The sequence below is a fragment of the Bacillus rossius genome, chromosome 17 (genome assembly GCF_032445375.1).
Source record: "Bacillus rossius redtenbacheri isolate Brsri chromosome 17, Brsri_v3, whole genome shotgun sequence".
Taxonomy (NCBI): domain Eukaryota; kingdom Metazoa; phylum Arthropoda; class Insecta; order Phasmatodea; family Bacillidae; genus Bacillus; species Bacillus rossius.
Genome location: NC_086344.1, coordinates 14,949,303 through 14,971,561, shown reverse-complemented (window position 1 = coordinate 14,971,561; position 22,259 = coordinate 14,949,303). Strand labels below are relative to the sequence as shown.

Below are 22,259 nucleotides of genomic sequence, written 5' to 3'. Positions count from 1 at the left end.
AAAAAAATATCATTTAAAACAATAATTTATGGAAACAAGCTCTGACATGCATTTTGAATAAAACACCATTACGATTACCAGTACTTTAAACCAATCCATGTTTATATTGAAGTTGCTTTAGATTTAAGTACCTACTAACATGGAACAATGTCTCCTTATTTCTGTTCCCCACTTTTACGTTTCCCCCCAGTTACGACCTGCTCAGGGCAATGCTCGGGCTCGTGAATGGAAGTGGCGATGGGGTGGCGTGATCAGTGCACTTCCCGTGCACCCAGGCGCCGGAGCGGCTCGGCCATGGTGAAGGTGCCGAGCGACCGAGGTCCCAGGCCCGAGGCCCCCGAGGCAGGCACCAGCCACAAGGCCCTGCATGCCTTGAAACAGAACCTGAAGAGCATCGTGTCGTCCGGCGTGAGTATCGCTGCCCCCTCGTGGACGCGTCCCCGTGTTCGGGCCGGCGTCACTCGCGAACCACCTGAACGACGGTGTGTGCTGGAGGGTACAGTGAACCTCGGAGTGAGGTGGCGAGACGCTGGACTTGCGTTCCCAGAGACCCCGAGTTCAAACACTGGCCCGGTCTTCCTGACCTGGGTTCCCCGTGGTTTGCCGAATCACTTCAGGGAAACGCTGGGATCTACGTAGCTGAGCGTGTCCATCTCCAATTGCCTCGCCGTCCACACGATGTTACGCTAGCTATCGACAGATTAATATTTTGACTTTTGTTTTGGGAAATTCATAAATATTGGTCTTGTAGAACGAATTCTTTTCCAAACTCATGATCTTTCTTTCTTAAAATAATAAAGCCTTGTTACGAGACTGAGAATTTAAACATTGTACGATTGTTTTGGAAATAATGTTTTGGTGCCAAATTAAAGGTAACTTGAAGTGATTTTATTTTGTAGATCAGAATGCTCTACACAATATTAGTCCCTGAAAACAAATTAAAGTCAGCAAATTTTAGTTATCAGGGTGTCTACAAATACTGGGTGAACTAATTTCAGAACCTTTTAACAATTTTTTTATAACAAGTGTTTCTTTATACATAAGCATAATTCAACATATTACATTATTTTCAGGAAAGTGCCCATTTTTATGTTAGAACGCTTAAACTTTTTCACGTACAAGTATTCTCAATATAATTTAAATGGACAGTGTGCAACTATTTATGTTCAATTTACAGAGTGAGGTGTTAAGAAACAAAAATTAAGTTAATAAAAGTCTACTGGACTTCCAGCACCGTTAACAGTTTATTTCAGGACTGTATGACCTGTAGACATCCTGGATATGCAAAGGAAACAATATTATTTTTAAAGGATCATTCTATTATTTTGTACAAAATTGCAATATTTGAAACTTAAATGTTAAAAATATTAAGAACATGTTTACTGTGCATTTTCCCTGATTGTTGCTTTCAGCCACAAGATGAAGGAAAAGTGAGGCATGTTTTCGCCTGCCTGGAGCAGATCTTGTACTCCTGTGACGTAAGTTATGGACACGTTCTTACATTATTTTAAGTTTGAAACACTGCTGAAATCTTGCAGCACTGACAGAGTGCGCGAGAGAAACAAAATGCTGCACATGTGGCTTAACTGCAGTGTGTTGCAGGTGGGTGGTCGAATTAATTTTTTTTTTAGTTAAAGTCCAATAGTCAAAGAGAAAAGTTATTTTTATCTAAAGTATTTAAAAAAAACAATAATGATGCATGGAAGTTGAATGTGCACAAGCAGATAACAGATGCCACATTAGACAATAGCACACACATGCATGATAAATCGCACGTTCACGACAGAAAGTTGATGACCTTCTGACTTTCTGTGCTGTGCGCAGATTTCTGACTGTGGCCGCTATGTCAATGGTATACAATATCGGACAGTTTTTTTTTTAAAATGTGCATTTCAAAGATAAAAGAGTGAAACTTATTCGAATAGTACTTTTTTTTATCCCTAAAAGTTAAAAACCTGACGGTGCAAACAAATGTTTGGTTTTAGGTATTCCCATTGTAAAATTCAAACATTTGAAACGGAAAATTCAGACAGACGTGTAAAAAAAAGGAACAATTTGTTGTAATGATTCAAACTGCTGTGTTGTGTGCAAATGAAGCTTCAACTTCAGTGCTGGGCGTGGCAACTGTGCTATTTACGTGCTATTTACATGTTTGTGTTTTCGTGAAAGTAGCCTAGGCTTTAAACTAGATATGTGCGAAGCTTCGTCTAAGCGGATCAATCGAAGCTGTTTTTAATATTTGATTATTTTTTTTGTTGTATGCATGTTGCTTGAACTAAGTTGGTTACTTAAGAAAAAAAATCAAAAGTAGGCACTACATTTTTTTATGAATGCTCAATATTATGCATGGTTATTTTATAATTTTTATTGAATTATGTTATACATAGGGTCCAATTGGGTAATCATTTAATCAGTTCAAACGTTACAAATGTTAAATGATTATTTTTGCAGCAGCACCATCTAGTGGAGAGTTATAGCAAAAGGGAAATGATAAAAGCCTTCTCCATGAAAAAAACACCCAGAAGTGCAAACTTTTATGGTGATCAGTGAAATGGTATTGGAGTTTATCAATGTCATATACACCAACATCCATTTTTATGTATAAATAGAAGTGTAATATTTCTTAGCTGAGAATAATATTCGCAATTCGATTCGATTTCGTGAATGTTTTAAACATTTGATTTGATATTCACTTCGCATCACAAGACTAGAATTCGCACTACCCTGCATTAAACAGCGAGATGGTCTGAGTTGACTCACTAGCAAGAGACCGGATTCTCGTTCCAGACGACCTGGGTTCAAATCCTGGCCTGGTAATCCTGACTTGCGTCTTTGAGATTCTCCAAAGTCTCTCCATAGGCTATGGCTGATGCTTTCCTATAACATTCCTTGCCTGACCTCTGTTCTCTACGGGCTGATTTACGACGACACGGAAACTGAGACGGATTTCGCGGAACAAAGTATCTACAGTGGCACGCATGCGGACGCTAACCCGTATGGATTAATTCGGGAATGCTCGTCTCTTTTGTTCGCGTTATTCAATGCCACCAATAGGAGCAGAGTATTTGGCAGTGTTAACCATGTTTGTTTACAATTTAAATACATGAAGACTTGTTTCAAGTACAAGAATATCCAGTGTTCTATCTTTACTTTTGTTCTTATTTATTTACTAAATATAAAAATCCTGAATGTTTTATTCTTGGATCACAAAATTTTTCTACAAAAAAAATATATATATATATATTTCATTGGTTGCTGTTTCTTATTGTTACGTGCATTGTATAAGCGACAGAGGGATAATGAAACATGAATATCTGCAGGTCCGGATCTGTGTTGGTTCAAATTTCAGTGTCATTGTAGAACAAACCTAATGACCTCGTTTTTGAAAAGAGTAAAAGCCTTGAAAAAAATAATAGTAAGGCATAAAACCTTCCCTTTGTCTTATTTAACTGGCTCCGTGCAACAAGCAATAGAAGAAGCTTGTAAGGTGTTACATGAGTGCTTGAATTTTGCATTATCCCATAGCAGCTGTAAAGATACTCTGGTTGATTCAAGGTTTCTACAACGTCTGGTGTCACAATGATAGTTCACGTTAGTATAGCATGTTCTACATACGTGTGCGAACAAAGTGACAAATAGCTGCTTCGTGAGAAACGTCAGTTGTACACACTGCCACCAGAATTTAACTGAACTTGATTTTCTAGACTGCAGACAAAATGCGTTACGAACTGGCTGAGGAAAAGTGGTCTCTGTGCTGCAGGTACACTAATGAAGGCGCTGGTAGTGAATGAATATGGTTATTAACTCACTGAAAGTTTCTAAATGAATAATAATTCAGTATGTTTCTTTTTGACAGTTTTGTATTTGTGACTAAACTAACTATCACAAAAAAAATTGTTTTTACAGCTAGCTTAAAAAAAATTGCATTCAAAAATGCAGTACCAGAAAAAAATTAAAAGCAGATAATACACTTAAGTTTCTTTGCCCATACAGCATCGATACAAATGCTCCACTAGTAAATTTACTACAGATGTTAAAGGATGCTTTCGTTAAACAGTTCGCAAGAGACAATACTTGCAAGAAGATGAACTTTAATGTGATAAATTATGCCGACTTCAAAAAAAAAAAAAAACCCCTCCGAGGTACAAAAAAAAATAAATCCAGTAATTCAACCGTTTTCAGCGGGCGAGTTCCCAACTGCTCATGCTCAGCTCGTTCAGTCGTGGAAGCATGCGGCAGTCGGCAACACAAAGACAGGGGAAACGTCGACGACAACACTGGAGGGACACTTCAACAGTCAAGGTACCACCAGCAGAAGAGAGCCGGCTGCAGAGGAAACCTCGATGATCCATCAATAAGATGGCCCCGCTTGTCCCACGTGCTGAGGTATCGGGACAGGGGCCTCAGAGGAGGCTAGCAGACTGGATCGCTCGGAGCCGGGCGCGCGTTATGGAGCTCTGTATCTCCTCCTGCAGCCGGAGGGCCTCGCCCAGGGGCAGCTGGCCCAGCTGCACCACGACGTGCTGCCCGAACACGGAGAACTCGCTCGCCGGGTGCCGGCCGCCGGCCGCCGCCCTCAAAGCCGCGACGGCCTCCCGCAGGCCCCGGTCCACCTTGGGCTTCTTGGCGGCCTTCCCCCTCCCCGCGCCGCGGCCGCCCGCGTCCGGCGGGAACGGGTCCGCGGGAACGTCGCACGGAGACGGAACGCTTTCCAGCGGGTCGACGGGAATTTCAACGAACTCGGTCTTATCGACCGTCCCACAGTTGTTCATCACAAAATCGTGGAAGCACAGGCTCTGAAAAAAAAAAAAAAAAATAACAGAAACATTGCTATTGAACGTTCCTGGATATGCTATAAATAAAATAATTTTTTTAGTTAATTCTTAAGGACATATCATATTGGATGTGAAAACATTTCTGATGGGTCCAGTTTAAAGTGGGATTTTTTCCAGTAGGTGCATGAGCCACAGATGGAAAGCATATAGCCGTTCAGTTTCCTTCACCCTCTAATTCTGTATTAAAACTAAAGCCGGAAATACAACTGTCCGTCTGTCATCCGTTCGTCGATCACGTGATCTGCAGCCAATCACATGGCCTGAAAAAATTCCTTCCGTCCATTTGGGTCAAAAGCTTGGCAACTTTATACTTGAGAGACAGACGGATGGAGTTATAACCTCCGAATGGTTTCAAGGATTTTGCGTGTCAAATTTTATTATCCTATTAGAAGTTTTTGGAGTCTGTTTAATTCTTTAGATGCTTACGTAATTTTTTTTTATACTAAGTTGGAACCCATTTTAAAGTTTGTGCTCTGAGATAAAAATCATCCATTCCACAGAAGAGTGATTAATTACGTATAGTAACTCAATGTTGAAAAATATTGAGTTTAATGAGTTTTATAAGTGCACAGCTTACATGAATGTCAAAATAATCTAATTATACAGGATTAAATTTAAATATTTTAAACAGTTGGCAGCATGTATAAGGGAAAATATTATGACGGAAGAATGGAGTGTTATAAATCACTCAATTATTATTATTATTTTAGCAATGGTGGATAGTGACTGCAATGATATAGGCACAGAGTTAGGGCTGTCATTCAGGCCATGGAAAGTTAAAAACCAAGCAATCACACGTATTCAACATGGAAGCATTATCGGTGATGCATTCCCTTTGAAGAATTTTCTCGTACAGTCTTGTCTAAGGAAGCAACCAATAGCAAAATTGTACATCAACAAACCGAGCCGTTGTGTTGGTTTACATAATTCTCGCTGCCGTGTGAAACAGACAGTGCCATTATCAAAGTAGGAATTCAGCTAAGCGGTAATTTCTGCTGCGAGCCAGCCATCAATAATTTGATTTCTATTTATTCATTTACATGCAAGGCTGTTGGTAGTCTTGTGGCGGTGAATTAAAATTTTTTCTCCTTGCTCAGCTAATTAATTGATACTGAAAATTCTGTGTAATATGTTACATTGGCAACCATTATGTACTTAACCATTTGCGTATAAGCTATTTAAGAAGGAAATTTATGTCTTTTTAATTTTTTTATTTATTTACTAGCTAATGCCCAGCATACATTGCTATGCCACTCAGTTTTCTTGTAATTTGTTTGAAGTAGTTTCATATATGAATCTACCGATTTATAAAGTAGTCATCAGAGCGCAGTAAATATAAAGTACCAAAATAATGGTTTTTTGGTTGTTTTTGTTTACTATTTTCATGCTTTGTAAATGTGTATGCAGCTAAATTTTTAATATTTAAAGCACAACATGGTGACAGCAACTTCACTGCGTAGGCTATCCAATATGACCTACAAATGGTGATTTCTGAGAAACCAATAGGAATTAAGAAATGCTGTTTACAGGGTAAATACATAGAGGAACATCTTTAGTGTTTGAAAAAGGCAGTTTATGAATTTTGTTATTTTATTTACGGAAAAGCTGCGACGCGAAAATATTACCCGCTATTTACAAAACTAACAACATTTCATAAGTTCAGAATACTATTGATAGTTCTGTAAACTATTATAATAAAAAAATTGTTGACTATCAACTATTTACGCACTTGTTGCTGAAAAATAAACAAATTATTCTACTTACAAGCCATTTCATGCAATCTGCGATTAACGCTCGTTGCACGCTTCAAAGCTCTGATTGATTGAAGCTTTCCGCATCGAGCCATTGTGATTCATAGTCAATTGTGAAACTCAAGTGAGAATAACCGACACATAAATAATAAACAAAAGTATACAAAGTAAACACTTTAACTATTGCATTTTCTTTTCTTCTGGGCGTAGGCCGTGTCAGGTAATTGTATTGCGACGTTTCGGCAGTCGTTGCAGCTGCCGTCATCAGGTAGACCAAGCCTGACTAGTAAGTAAGACTTAGTCTACAAGACTTAGTCTACCTGATGATGGCAGCTGCAATGACTGCCGAAACGTCGCAAGACAATTACCTGGGTTGTTACCACAACGCCGAATGTCAAAATTGACCACAACGCTGACAGCTAGAAAACTGCTGTGTACCACAATGCCGAAATAACAACTGAATGAATTTGTGTGTGTTTCTTAAATGTACCTTAACGCCGAAATACCACAATCAAACCTAACCTAGCGTAATATAACCTCACCTAACTTAACCTAGCCTATCCTAGCCTAGCCTAACCTAACCTTTGTGGCAGTCCTGCAATGACATTTTTCGGCGTTAGTGTATTTCGGCGTTGTGGTAATTCGGCATTGTGGTACACAGCAGTTTTCTAGCTGTCTGCGTTGTGGTCAATTTGTCATTTCGGCGTTGTGGTCAATTTGGCATTTCGGCATTGTGGTATTTCGGCGTTGTGGTGCATCCCCCAATTACCTGACACGGCCCACACACAGAAGCCAAGAAAATGCAGACAATGGCAGTGAAAGCCCGCGATCTTCACTAACGTCTGGCCATCATTTCTAGCCCTGCATACCGAGTTCAACTCTGTTTCCATTTCCTCTTCGTGGTTCTTCTTGAGGAAATCGTTGGCGTACGAGAACCACAGGAGTTTCGGCCGGTACGGCTCGACGGCCTGGCACGAGTTCCTGATCTTGGATATCTCCTGGTTGTACGTGCAGCGGATGCTGCGTATCTTGGCCCGCAGCTCCTTGATGCAGCTGAGCCCGCTGATGGGCAGCAGCTCTTGCTCCGCGGCCTCCCTCTTCTGGCGGTTCTTGTAGTCCTCGTGCCTCCGGTCCCACAGGCACGGGTGCAGCTGGTAGTGCCGCAGGAACTCCAGCACGTCGAAGCCGGACATGCTGGACAGACCCTCTCACTGTCCCGACGCTACCGTCATGGCGGCTAAGAACCCCTAAAAGACCCGTTTTTACAACTATCACGGCAGCCCGACATCAAACACTCGTTCGTTTGTTTGGTTTCGAACGTGTGCGCTGGAAATCTCGTCTTGTTTCGTGTCACTGAATGACAACGAAGCCAGCTACACGCGAATATAGAACAGACACACGCACGTGAGAACGAATTGGAAGAGCACAGATCACTGTCCCGACACTACCGTCATGACGACTATTCACTGTCGCTGTGGGTTTTTACAACTATCACGGCAACCAAACATCGATCTGTACGTTTCGTTATCGTTTTACTTCCTGTAGATTTCAACGAGTACCCCACTATCGTGCACGGAGCCATTTTTTTTTCCATGTCGACAATTGACGAACGAAAATCAAACACTTGTTTGTTTGATTTTTGAACGTGTGCGCTGGAAATCTCGTCTTGTTTCGTGTCACTGAATGACATCGAAGCCAGTCACACGCGAACGTAAAACACTCTCTCACGTGAAAACGAATTGGAAAAGCACAGATCGCCCTAAATGAACCCATTTTTACACCGATCACGGCAGCCCGACATCTATACGTTTCGTTATCGGTCTGCGTCTTGTAGTTTCCGAGTATCCTACTATCGTCGAAGCCATTTTTTTTCTCTGTCGACAATTGACGAACGAAAATCAAACACTCGTTTGTTTGATTTTGAACGTGTGCGCTGGAAATCTCGGCTTGTTTGCAAAATTCTACTTTAATACGTTAAAAATATAGAAGATAATATTGAAACTGTTGATGGAATATTTGCGGTGTTTTAATGCAATGACAGATTATGGAAAAATTAATAGTGCTAAGCTTGGGTCTTTCCATAATGTGTTCAACGGATTTGAAACATTTGGCGGTTTTCTGAATGATTTGAAAATTTATTTTTTTCAAAACAATATCCATATACCTAATTTAATTCTGTTAATTCTTTATTTCTTAAAATCGTTTTGACAAAGAATGTGTAACAAGAAAAAAAGTTAAATGGAATTGGGGGGGGGGGGGGGGGGGGGGTGGACAATTTACATTGTAAAAAAAATTTTTGGATAGAAGAATTGGCAACATATAATTTTTTTTTTGGATTCAAGCTCATCTCTTCTCCCCCACTAACTTTTGGATCTGCCACTGAAGCAAAAAATATTTATACTGCACTAATGCGTGAAGTTAAAGACCAGGAGGGTATTTGCCGTCTGTTTCAATGAAATGTATGTCCAATTTACTGAAATAAATAATAGAGGTTTTTATATAATAGGTGTGTAAACATTTACACCTTACCATCAGGTCAAGTATAGTGATAAAGACACTCAGTCTTACATTTCAGAGAACCGTGATTTGAATCATAGTCCAAACATCCAGATTCCATGGTTGTTCAAAATTACTCTAGGCAAACACTGGGGTTATTACTTTCCCACTATCCATGGTCTCTGTCGTTTTGTGTTGCATAAAACAACACACGTGATGTTTGAAAAATCAACAGAATTGTTCAAACGACAATTACGATACTCCATATTTGCAGAAAAAGGTTTCCGTTAGCAGATACTACGCAGGGCTGTCGAAAAAAAACTAAGGACCCGAAGGCAAATAATTTTGCGGGCCTCCTCCCCATTACGTAATGTAAAATGTTTCAAACCCCACAAAAAAAAATTACACCTGCCATAACTGTAAATGTGATCTGAAAAAAAAAATCGCATTATTTGTAAGGTTTCATGTGCATTTTCTTTACAATAGAATTATAATTCTTGTCCTACTGTCAGAGTAAACACAAGCGTAAAAAAATATTTGGTGCTCTGGCCACAGGTATTTTGCCTTTTCCCCCACCCTGCCTCTCTCTCCCCAATTGCCCTGATGGTGCTTCCTGTGAAAGGGGTTTAGAAAAGTAGAAGTAGAAGACTGGAAGTGAATGTGAAGTGAAAATACAAGGGAAGTTAGAATGATAGAAGACTTGTTTTTAGGCAGACCTACCAGTGAGATGGATACTAATGATAATAGATTATTTCAGCAGTGCTTTGAATTTGGGGCTTTGAAAGCACCAATGATGGCTGCAGTTTTGTCATGGAATGTTGCAAAAAAAGGTGAGGAATCTCTCGCTAAAAATAATAATTTTGGGTTACAGTTGTATCTTAAAAATCTGTCAAAATAGACACACAAAGATTGTACTCACTGCAATTCATTATCTTATATAATGAGAAGTTATACTTCTTTGGCATCATTAAAAAATAGTTTTTAATTGCATGCAAATAATTCTCCATGGTAGTGTTATTCTGCATGGTAGCGTTAAACGTTTAACGCAACCTTGTTGGAAGTCGCATTAGAAGTATAACTTCAAAAAAAGCAAATAAAAATTTAAGCTTTCATGTTTTTTAGTAGCTGACTTTTTTTCTAATCACTGTGTATAATTACATTGCTAAATGTTTAACATAGTTTATTGTTTTAACGGTAGGTTAAGTTCATTAAAAATTATGTTAAATCATAAAGAGTGGTTGGTTATGTTGGGCTGGCTACATTTAAAACACTATGACAGTGGACGGTTGTTTGCGTTAGGTTAGCTCAATTTAAACTAAGTAATTCCTAACCAGTCGTTATCGCTATCTTACAATATTTTAAATGTACCTAAACCAACCAACCATTAAAATGGTGAACTTCTGGTACTTAAAACTACTTGCAATACTGCAATTCCCTTTTACAGCATGATTTAAAAAAAAAAATTTGGGAACAAAAAAAATTTTTTTTTTAAATTTTTTTTATACTTACCTATCCTTTACATTAAACTTTTTTTCTTTCTTTAACCGGCACTCTGCTTGGCTGGGAAAAAATTTATAAGCCTTAACGAAATGGACATCAAGCTGCTCTCAAATCACAGCCGAACACGGTCAACGACCAGGGGCGTGTGTAGGGGAAATTTCCCCTCCCCACCAAAACAAAAAAATCCTTAGAAGTAGTAAAAAAAAACATGTATCATTCCCTGTAGAATGCAATTCTGTAAGGTTGGAAAAAAAAAAAAAACAGATGAAGGTGTGTAGAAGGAGGGAGAGAGAGAGAGTGTGTAAAGGAATAAAGAGAATACAGGAGGGCTGCTGTGTGCAAGTAAATGAGATTAGTTGTATTATTTACCGAGTGAACAACTCCCGCCGACGAAAGGAAAGGATCTGATAGCGAGCGGGGGCCGAGGAGGTTCCGCGACCACTGACGGGGCGGTCTCTGATGTCGGCAGGCGGCCGAGTGGGGCCGGGCGGGCGGGGAGTGCGTCACGGTGCTCCAGTACTGCCTCAACGTCCTGGTGCTGCTGCACCAGGGCGGCAACAAGCTGCTCTTCGAGACGATGAGCGCCAAGTGGATCAACATCCTGTGGGTGAGTCTGCGCTCGGACCAGTGGCGTACCAAGCGGGTGGCAGGGATGGCCCCCGCCAGGAGCGCCGGAGCGGGGGGGGGGGGGGGGGGGGCGCCGCGACGGTTTCGTGTTATTGAACCCTCCTCCCTTCTCTTTTCAATTCTGGCCAGGGGCGCCAGTCACCTTAGCTACGCCACTGGTTCTGACACTTTCGCGTCGTCGGTGCGGGCTTCAGGTGGGGATGCGAGTAGCCCCAGGGAAGTTTAACACCTATACTATACTATACTATACTATACTATACTATAGCAATATAAAATGGTTAAATGAAGAGGGCAGGAATCATATATTCCTTGAGGCAGATGATTTCATTTTTTTTTAGTGCAAGTACTGCTTGAGTTTTTGATTCTGATGAAAATTATGCCAATTCCGTTGCTTTCGGAGCAGCCAAAACTAATTTAAGTTACTTTTTTTTTTTATATCTTATTGTGGAATAATTAAAAACTTACATTTTATTTCAATGATGGAAACCTAAGTTTATATTTGGAAAATAAATTATTTGTGTGACATTCAAGACTGTTTTGTATTTAAGGAATGAATGCTGTAGTAGAGTCCTGCTGATCTGGATCTTTGCTGGTCGGGACATCTGATTAATCGAGACACCATTAAAAAAAAGAGCTAAGTCTACTAATTTTTGTGATTTAAACCTTAGGTCTGCTTTTAGTAATATCAAAACTAAAATTAAGCTGTAGGGAAATTTTTTTTTATGAAGGAAAAAAAAAAGATTTTTATAGTTTTACTCACGCGAAACTTGTATTGCATGCGTTTTAAGGCAAATTACGTTTAATCGGTACTCTCTGTGATACAGACACAGTCCAATTTCATTGAGTATGGATTAACAGTCCTCTACTATATGTAACAGAAGTGTTTCAGATTCCAAACTGATGGACCGTGCAAACGGTCGGTTGAGCGCCAGGCGGCTACGAGGGCGTGACAGCGGTGTGCGTGTGCGTGTGTGTTTGTGCGCAGGCAGTGGCGTAGCCAGGATTCGTGTATGGGGGGGTGTTAAGAAGCATGGTCCCCTGCGTATCAAAGCGGGGGGGTCCGGGGGTCCTCCTCCGGGAAAAATTAGGATTTTTAAGGTGTAAAATAGTGCTATTTTAGCAGTTTTCTGTACTTAAATTTAAACATTGTAATGGTAAAAATTTTATTAATTTTAATATGAAAATTTGTTTGAGTGATGGCATAAGAAATTAGTTAAAGATTTGGTGCTAAGCGGGGGGGGTGGGTGGGGGGTGGTGTTTGAACCCCTTGAAACGGCCCCCTGGTTACGCCCCTGTGCGCAGGCGGGGTGCAGGCGCGTGCCGCAGATGACGGCGCTGGTGGTCCGTGCGCTGTCCGAGCCCATGCTGTGCTTCGCGCTCAAGTCCAGCCTGCCGCTGGGGCCGCGCAAGGTCGTGCTGGAGACCTTGAGGTCGTGCGTGGGCCGCGCGCCACCCGACGTCCGGCGCGGCGTCTTCTCTCGCCACCAGAAGCTCGTGTGAGTCCGCTCCCCGTGCCCGGCGCGTGTCACCGATCACTGGCCGCCTCCCGAGACGCTGCGGTGTTCCCGCTCCCGGCAGGCGGGGCAACACGGCAGACGTTGACTTGATGCAGGCTTTTGGACATACGCCATTGCTTAGCACTAGCTTAGCTAAGCAATGGCGCGTATGTCCAAAAGCCTACATCAAGTCATGCACTCCCATTGCACAAATCTTTCAAAGATAACGGCAGACGTTGCCCAAGGTAACGTGTTTCCTCCACGTGTTCTTTCCGTCAGTGCTCGTGCAGTGGCGTAGCAGGCGGGTGGCAGGGATGGCCCCCACCAGGGGCGCCGGAGCAGGAGGGGGGCGCCGCCGCGACGGTTTCGCGTTACTGAAAAAACCTCCCCCCCCACCCCTTCCCTCTTTTTATCCAGGAGGGGGCGGCCATTTTTCAATCCTGGCCAGTGGCGCCAGTCACCTCAGCTACATCACTGTGCTCGTGTCTCATCTCACCACACCTCATCGTCTGTGACGACTTTGGTTGTTAATGAGATGCAGAAGCCCGTTAGTTAATAAATTCATTCACTAAAGCGGGTGTGTCCTTTGCTTTGAGATGTTTTCCCTCAAGTCCTTGCTGTAAACGCTTAAGTGTTTCCGTGTGTTCCGCGCCGAAACTGCGTGTCAAATGGAGTTGCAATAGGAATGTCGTTTTTGTTCATTAGATATTATACTTCTCAATAAGATTGCATCATATATCCAATACATCGAAACACACAAAAATTTCGTTCACAATAAAATGTTTTCAAACCTTATTTTAGCTTAAAATACTATCCATGTAGTTGTATCTTAATTTCCAAAATTTTGTGGTTACACTGCAAAGATAAAATTAAAATTTCTAAACCTGATTTTCAAGGGGGACTTTTTACCTCAAGGAATCATGATAAGCTGTAAGTGGCTTTATTGTTTTGCAATTGTAGTGTTACCTTCATCTGCTCTCGTTAATATGGCGTGCACCCGCCATTTCCTAGGATTAGATACCATCACTTCTTGGGACCTGGGGCACTCACGACCCCGTGTCCAGAACTCTCGGAGCTTGATGACTTGAGACTTAGTTTGTAGTGAGCACTTGCTTTCGTCTCACACATGGAGCCGTTGCTACTACGACTTGGTACTGTGCGTGACTCACACCATCAACATGCTGGAAATAAATTCTTCACACACGTAAATTCTCTGTGCATGGAATTATTCGGGTTATGTTTCTGGAAAACATGTACACTACAGCATGATGGAATTAAGTGTTAAAAAATGGGAGAATTGGGATACTAATAATACTACTGTTTTTTTTTTTTAAATCTTTTTTATGCTGAAATTAAAGTTTCATATAAGGTAGAGACTTGCTTATCTGGACTAGATGGGACTGTACCCTATCCGGATGACCAAAAATCCAGATGGATAATCAGAATTTGCCGTATTTTAACATAATACAAGTTTTGGATGGGTAAAACTATAAAAAATAGATGATTAATTTTCAAAGATATAAATTTTCTTACAGCCTAATTTTAGTTTAAATATTAGTCTATACATAGACCTAAGTTATTAATTTTAACCAATGCACTGCTGTAGAATTATTAACTAACTCGGATAAACTGAATGTTCAGATGAGTGGAGACAAGATATGGCATGGAGTTAGTACCAAAATGTATGTACCTACAGTGAAAATTTTTTTGATATATGTATTTATATATTTTTACATTACGCCTTTGGTACATTTTTCAAATGCACATATACTTGCTGATTTATTTGTTATGTTTCAAATATGTAGTTAGACAAGCTTATTATAAATTATTGTATTGTAAAAGTGCATCTTGTATCAAGTCAAAATGACACTGTTTTAATGAAGTAAATTTTTTTTGACCAAGTAAGTGTTGTATTTGTTGAAATAAAAAATAAAATCATAAAATTGTGCCTCTATCTGTAGGAGAGAAACTATTGCTGCAATGAAAGATTGTGAAATGCCTATGGGCATAGAGGCGGGGAGGGAGGCCATAGCATGGCAAGGATTGAGGAAAACGGTATTTGATTGCACAACAACATTTACGTTAATGAATTACGTTATTTAACTAGGCCAAAAAAAACACTTAATTTTTCTTTCCCCCGAGGTCGCTCTCGCACGTCGTACAAATTTAAGCCTAACTGACTACATGCTGGATTACAAAGATAATGTAGCTACTCGAGCTACCAAAAGAGACTAAGACAAGACGAGACCAGACAAGGCAAGACAAGACAGAATTACGATTTGCAGCCGCTTTTATAGCATAGGTGCGGCGCAGCGCGCATGCGCCGACCGGACGAGGGGAGACGAGGAGCAAGGAAGCACACACTAGGAGGGGGAAGGAAGGAGGGGACGACGTGCCTACGCCCGCGCTGACGCGCGGTGTCTGAAGTTGCGGCGATCCCGACGCTACAATCGCTACAACCGTGGTGTGAGAGTGAGTGTGAGCTCGAGGGGTCCCGAGTGAAGGGTCGGGGACGCGCGCAGGGCGAAGCTGCTGGACCTGATGACGGCGTGCGGGGACTTCAACATGCAGTCGGCTTGCCTGCAGACGGCGCTGCACTTCGCCGGGTCCCGGGAGGCGGACCGGGCGGCCGTCAGCCAGCCCTTGCTCCGGATCCCGCAGGCGCGCCAGGTCTTCCTGCTGCTCGACTTCCACTGCTTCGCCAAGGTGGGCGAGCCCCCGTCCTCCCGCGCCTCTCTGCCTGCGTTCGCCGTCAGGCCTCGAGAATACAGACCTGAAGGGACCGTAGTTGTCCTACTTTGCTCTTACAAAACTTAACCAAATTTTTTTTGTATAATTTTAAAATTAAATTTAAAAAAAAAAGATTGGTTGTCTGTAAAGTCGGTTTACGGACGATAGTTTAACGTGACCACGTCATAACAAAACATTGATGAAATGATTGCATACTTTTATGAAAAAATTGAATAATTTTTAATTGAATTATCACTTGTTTGTATGGATACAAAGGAGGAGTGAAATGAAATCTACAATTTAATTGATAAATTTACTTTTATTTGTGCTCATTAATTCAAATATGTTTATTACTTTAACGAAGAGATTATTTTAACTATAACTTTTATACATGTTTGCTACTTAACTTCTTCCAATCTGTGTTATTCTGTTAAGGATAGGACAATGATAGGAAAAGTAGGAAACTAATGGGAGTGTTTCAAGTTTAATGTGCCTCGAAAAAGTCAAATATATGGTTGTTCCAATCGAGTGGAAGAGAGATAGATGGGGTGCAAGCATACAATGAGCGTAATGGGACACAGCGTAATGGGACAATGTGCATAACGGGACACTTTTTCCGTGCGTGCAGCCGGCGTTCATCGATTTATTAGACGTTTGTCATGTCAGTAAAGTTAAAACTTAAAAACAATTTCAAACCGTACAAAATGTACATTATTTTTTTGGGATTGTTAAATTTGAGGATAACTACACATATAGCTCAAAAAAAATTTTCTGCTAAATCACATTTAAAAGGATTCTGGACAGAAGAATAAACCTAAGTTCTTGAATATTACCTGCAAAAGAAAACTGCCACCATCAGTTTGGAAGAATGAAAATTTTTAAGTTAATGATCCAAAGCAATGGCATCAGTATTATTTTACTTGAAACTTCTCATTGTTTCTTTACATTATTATGGGAAATTAGTATTAACCATACTTTACTAATTGTTATTCGAATGAAAACAAATTTGTATTAATCAACAATACTTTTGTGTTAAACAAATTACATACTTAGCATTATACATCTCGTATTTGTAGAGACTAAGACAACACTTTTTATTCATGAGAGTTTTGTACAAACAGGGTTTTATATTAATGAGCTTTCACTGTAGTGTCTGTGGTTTTTTTTTTCTCTATAAAAACTACCGTTTTACCCTGAGCATTAAATTTTGCACCCTTGACCTTTGCTTTGTTCTTCTGTCTTAAACCTTTTTTAGTGTGATACATTAGAAAATGTAACCACCCTATAATTGTATTTTACAATCACTAAAAAAAAGTACATATGGTGTGGTATAAAATTGTGTGCATGTTTGAACTTTATATTCAAATTTGATTAAGAAATAATACACAAATTGTGATTAAATTATGTGATAGTTTGGTGAGTAAAACTTCGTTATTGCAAAGTGACAAATTATGGTCCCTACAGGTTTGTGTTATTGAGGTTTGACTGTACACGGAAGCAACATTAAGAGTGTGATTTTCTTATTTTTTATTTTTTTTTCCAGGATTCGAGATTCTTTCTAAACATGCTGAACACCACGATGGGCCTTGACGCCATGGTGTTTTCAGTTCCCTGTTCCAGCGTGTTCATTGGCCAAGAGCAGATTTATCAACCAAAGGTGGGTGCTGTACAGTGCGAAATGTTTGTGTTAGCTTTCGGCTTCTGAGCCCGAAGTTATCTGTGAGTTGCCATCGCCTGAAGCGGGATCCCTGCAGTTGAGGAATTCTGGAAAACGGGGAAACCTCAGGAATTTGAAAAAGGTGTCCTAAAGAAACCTGGAAAACACAGGGAAGTTGACTGTTGCTCAACTGGTTAGTCACTTAATCACGTCAAACATTACAAACATTAAAAAAAAATATATATGTATATATATATGTGTGTGTGTGTGTATATATATATGTATATGTATATATATACATATATATATATGTATATGTGTATATATATATATGTATATGTGTGTATGTATATGTATATATATATATATATATATAATTTTAAATTTCAAGTCAGTATTTTATAAAAGAACAATTTTTGCAATCCGATTTCGACTTCGAAAATATTTTAAATATTCAATTTGATAGTTGTTTTGCATAAAAAAAAAAACTAGTATTTGCACAGGCGTGTAAAACACTCTGACAAAAAATTACTGTTTATGTTGTCAACAGTCTACCTACACCACCTAAGACAACCTTCAGTTCCTTATTTCTTGTTTCTGATTTCTCAAGAATACCTTCTTAGCCTTGTGCCTCCACTGATTCTGTGCACGGACACACAGTTCACTACTCGCCGCGCAGTTTGTTCCGTGTCGGGTCAAGCTCCATCGAGGCTGGTGTTCATGGAATTGCAACATGTCATCTGTCGTCGACTCGTTGCTTGTCAGTCGTCCGGTCTTGAACGGTCTTCCCCCGCCCCCGGTATTCACACTTGCGCCGCGGGTGTACGAGTTGCCCCCCCGTTCCTCGTTCACCGGGCCGTGCCCACCGCTCTCAGCTGCTCCTCGTCGGTTCAGCGAGTACGCATGAACTCGCTACCCGGGCACTCGCTTCCAAGACAGTTCCTGCTCTACCTGCGTGCTGACTTGGACGTGCGCGAGTGCTGCTAGCCCGCCGAGCTTCGCTCCCTCCTCGTCGCGCCCGATGGTTCTGTCTCTGGCGACAAGGGTCTCGCGAACACTGGGCTCGGACGTCTGCCTCTCGAACACTGCTTGCAAGGTTTCTCACACGCCCTGTATTCATGCCTCCCGGAGCCTCGGTGCCTCGCAACTCGGCTGCCGCCCAAGTTACGTTGCGTTGATACTACACTGGTCAACATGTTCCGTGGCATATACACGGTGAGTTTTCTGCGAGGTGATAGCGTACTGTTTTAAAGTGTGTGCCCTTTCATGGCTTGGAAGTAATGCATTTTGTGATTATTTGAAGCTTTGAGAACGTAGCCAAAATAATTCTCAATTGATCAAGAAGAAATAAACATTAACTCAAAGTTCAATTGATTGTGGAAATTAAAACTACACTAGGTGAGTTACAGCACTTCTCGCCTGTTTTCATGATTGTGAGAGCCTCGTAATGGTGAGTGCCATGGTACACACCATAAAATCATGGCTACCACAATAACAATGTTATCGACCTATTCACTGTTTCTCTGTGTAGTTATTGCAATGCTTGGTTGGCAGGACCTTTTCCGAGTTCTGGGTACGCCCTGGTACACACCATAAAATCTTGGCTACAACAATGACAATGTTATCGACATATTCACTGTTTCTCTGTGTAGTTATTGCAATGATTGGTTGGCAGGACCTGTCGGAGTTCTGGGTGGACTTCAACTACGGTTCGGTCAGCATATCCATGCTGTACGACCAGCGCCAGCAGCAACTGCCCAGCAGTCAGACAAAGTCGCTGACCGTGCTCCGCCACGACGTCAAGAGCGTGGTGCTCTACGACAGGTAACGTTTGCGGACCTCGGGATTCCGCCGGATAATTCCATTGGTTAACGTTGCAGCAAATATTAGTTTTTTTTTTTTTTTTTTTTTTTTTTTACTTGGAGTTCTGACGTTGACGAGCACCTCCCGCCGTAGCGGTCCAGGTTTCGAATCCCGGCGGATGCAGTTGAGGTTTTCTCGCGTGACGGAGACACTGCGTCCTGTTCGGTGAGCCAGTGGCTGCTTCCTCCACCCACCCCGCCTCTTCCCCTGTATCCCTCTGCAACTCATTATGCTCTTTAGGCAAAACAAATGATATATTATACGGAATTATATCAAATTTTAATAAACATGGTTGCTAATTCTCTCTATTAAAAATAATTTAAATATAAAACAATTTTTGTTATCTTAATTTAAATTTTAAAATGTTTAAGGTTAATGATGCTACCATATTTAATTTTTTTCATAAACAGGTTCTTGATTATCTTTATTGTTGTTATATATTTATGAAACTTGTTCTTGTTTATCTGTTAGTTGCCTGCTGTGTTGTCTTGTGTATGTGTTATTATAGTATTGTCCTCAATGTTATTCATTTTGTTTCATGTGTTTGTTTTGTCTATGTGATTTTTTATGTTTATCGTGCCTACCACCCATGGCCTTATGCCGTTGGTAGGCATGTAAAAATTGATAAATAAATAAGGATCGATAAAACTATTGTCTAACATTTAGATGCCATAGCATTGCCCAGCCGTCCTTCTTTCTTTCACACAACCACTGTCCCACATTCTAGGAACATCACCAACACACTATGAAGCACATGTAAAAATATAGCTTTAAAAACAAAATTAAATGAAATAAATGATTGAAAATCACACTTACCATATTTACCTGCGTATGATTTTTTTTTGCAGATGTTTTGTTTGATAAAATATACTGCAACCCATATGGGTTGAAAAAAAAAATTAACATTGCACTGTTTTATTGTTGACTCTATGATTCAGTAATTAGCCTGAGTTGGTTTTTGATAAATATGTCACGGGTAAATATAAATTGTTCGATTAAATTATCTGAGCAGTGAGTGTAGGGCATCGTGAACTGTGCTGTTGAGCTACATCTGCCGCCTGTCGGGCGGACACCCAACTGGCATTGGTAAGTGACGTGGCTGTCTGCCGCTGGGCTGTGGCACTCAGCGAGATGAAATAAACCAGCCAGAGAGAGAGAGATAGATAGAGAGATAGAGAGAGAGAGAGGGGGGAGAGAGAGGGAGAGAGAGAGGCGAAGGGAGTGCATGCGGGCATGCAGCAGTGTTTACGGTTCTCCCTCCCTCTTCTTCGTCCTGAACTGGCCCCGTGCACAAAACAACACAACTATCTCGACAGGTTTTTGTGACACAACTGTGTCAAAACGTTGTTTTTGCTTGAGATTTCCCTACACTTTCCATTGCAACGTTTCATTCATCACAAAACTGCTGTTCATGCGTGTTCGTTTTTAATTGAAGAAACTGACAAATAAAATTGACAAGGAAATAGCCTGCAGTCTTTTCTCTCCTGGGGAAGATGGGGAAAGGAAACACGGGTGTAAAAAATAGCATTATTCACCTTTGCATTTTTTGTTAGATAGTGCTAGGGTGAAGGGGAAAGGGGAAGTAAGGGCCATAAAGGATGAAGAGGTGAAAGACGAAGGTCTTAAGTGCTGTTGTTTCTTACACGGCAATAAGCTGAGACACAGACCATAAAGTCTTCACTTGTATTCTAGTGGAAACAGTTTTATGACGCGATTCATATTCAAGGGCAACTCTTACGTGAAAATGTTAATTTTTTTTTGCCCAAAATTAAGGATACGATCCATATGAAGGGGTGACTCTTCTGTGGGTAAATACTGTACATAAATAATAACATAATAACACAGCCAAATTGTGATAAATCATTAAAAACGTATTTACAAGGCTTTTCTAAATAGAAATACAATTAAATATCAGAATTATTACAAAAAATATTTCAAATGAAAATATCTAAATACATAATTAGGTCACCATGACCTTGAACTATATAATCAGCTGATATAACACGTTACTGGGAAACATCACTGCATAAGGATTCTCTGCAAGGTTGGGGAGGGCAGGGGCTTGCAATGTCACAAGGTGGATTGTTCTTGTTCATTTGGATAATTAGGTAATACAAAATAACTTAACTTTTGAAATATGAGTTTTAAATTTGGCCCCACCAAGACAAAAAAATTATAGCAACTACCGATACTTATTATTTTGAAGTTTAGTTGCTGTTATGCAAGTCATATTCGTAACCATAATTAGAAGTATTTTTACTTTTTTCCAGTATTTTTATGTCATATGAGAGATAATGGATATAACTCATCTGCACCAGTTCCAGAAACACCATGAAACATTCAACCGAAAGAAAGAATAAATATCCAAGATATCAAACCTCTGTGCTTTGTCATGTGATTTGAAAAGTTTATTTTTTGTTCCACCATGTGCTCTTTTCTGCAGTCTGCTTGTACTGTTTCAGCGTTTCTTCCCGGGCTCTCACGATCACACTGAACCGACAGTGCTCTGGCTTTCAGTCGGGTAAAATCAAAATAGTCATGGAGAGCAACCAGTTTGCGTCTGATGTCGACGGCATTCTGGTCAACATGTTCCGTGGCATATATACGGTGAGTTTTCTGTGAGGTGATAGCGTACTGTTTTAAAGTGTGTGCCCTATCAGGGCTTGGTAGTAATGTAGTTTGTGATTATTTGAAGCTTTGAGAACGTGAACCAAAATAATTCTCAATTGACCAAGAAGAAATGAACATTTACTCAAAGTTCAATTGATTGTGGAAATTAAAACTGGGTTGTCATTGATTTGAATCACATTGGCTTATATATTATATTAGTAGTAAATCTATAGGTAAAATTGTTGAAAACATTTTGCTAGTGAGTAATTAGACGGCTGAGTTAGGCCTATGAAACAGCCTTTTAAATATCCAATTTTTTTCAAAAGTATTTCACCAATAAGCAATGCAGTTTAAAAGAGGTAAGATAGGCCCTCCCAGAAGTAGCAATATTGGGTGTCTGACTCTAAAGACTTAACTTCAGCTGCAGGATGCAATTTTTTTTCAATTTTATTCACCTACCAGGCACTTGTTGCACAAAAGTTCATGTACAGTAGAGCACCCCTCAACCGTAATTCCCACAAACGGAACTCCTGATATCCGGAACTGATTTTCCAAAAAAAATTAAAACATAATAAAACATCTCCAAAACATTTCCGCACTGGAACGAGGCGTTTTTGCTTTTGCCTGACTGTACATGTCTTGTAGGCGCGCGCGCGCGCACGTCTGTCAGAGAGCTAATTATAGCCAGTCTTTC

The 22,259-nt window shown here is 40.4% G+C and overlaps 2 protein-coding genes across 2 annotated transcripts in view; one reads left to right on the top strand and one right to left on the bottom strand.

The window, feature by feature from the left end:
• LOC134540944 (uncharacterized) overlaps window positions 1-22,259 on the top strand; it is a 42,096-nt gene that overhangs the window by 4,231 nt on the left and 15,606 nt on the right. The window contains exons 3-10 of the mRNA XM_063384030.1: window positions 276-408; window positions 1,413-1,478; window positions 11,052-11,189; window positions 12,512-12,705; window positions 15,228-15,411; window positions 16,979-17,092; window positions 18,768-18,916; window positions 21,418-21,562. Of these exons, the coding sequence (XP_063240100.1) occupies window positions 295-408; window positions 1,413-1,478; window positions 11,052-11,189; window positions 12,512-12,705; window positions 15,228-15,411; window positions 16,979-17,092; window positions 18,768-18,916; window positions 21,418-21,562 (1,104 nt within the window). The 5' untranslated portion in view covers window positions 276-294. The remainder of the gene's footprint in view (window positions 1-275; window positions 409-1,412; window positions 1,479-11,051; window positions 11,190-12,511; window positions 12,706-15,227; window positions 15,412-16,978; window positions 17,093-18,767; window positions 18,917-21,417; window positions 21,563-22,259) is intronic.
• LOC134540679 (uncharacterized) lies at window positions 4,075-8,444 on the bottom strand. The gene is made up of 2 exons (XM_063383552.1): window positions 7,456-8,444; window positions 4,075-4,796 (listed from the first exon to the last, which is right to left on the bottom strand). Exons 1-2 carry the CDS (start codon window positions 7,777-7,779, stop codon window positions 4,404-4,406), a joined length of 717 nt encoding a protein of 238 aa, XP_063239622.1. The 5' UTR covers window positions 7,780-8,444; the 3' UTR covers window positions 4,075-4,403.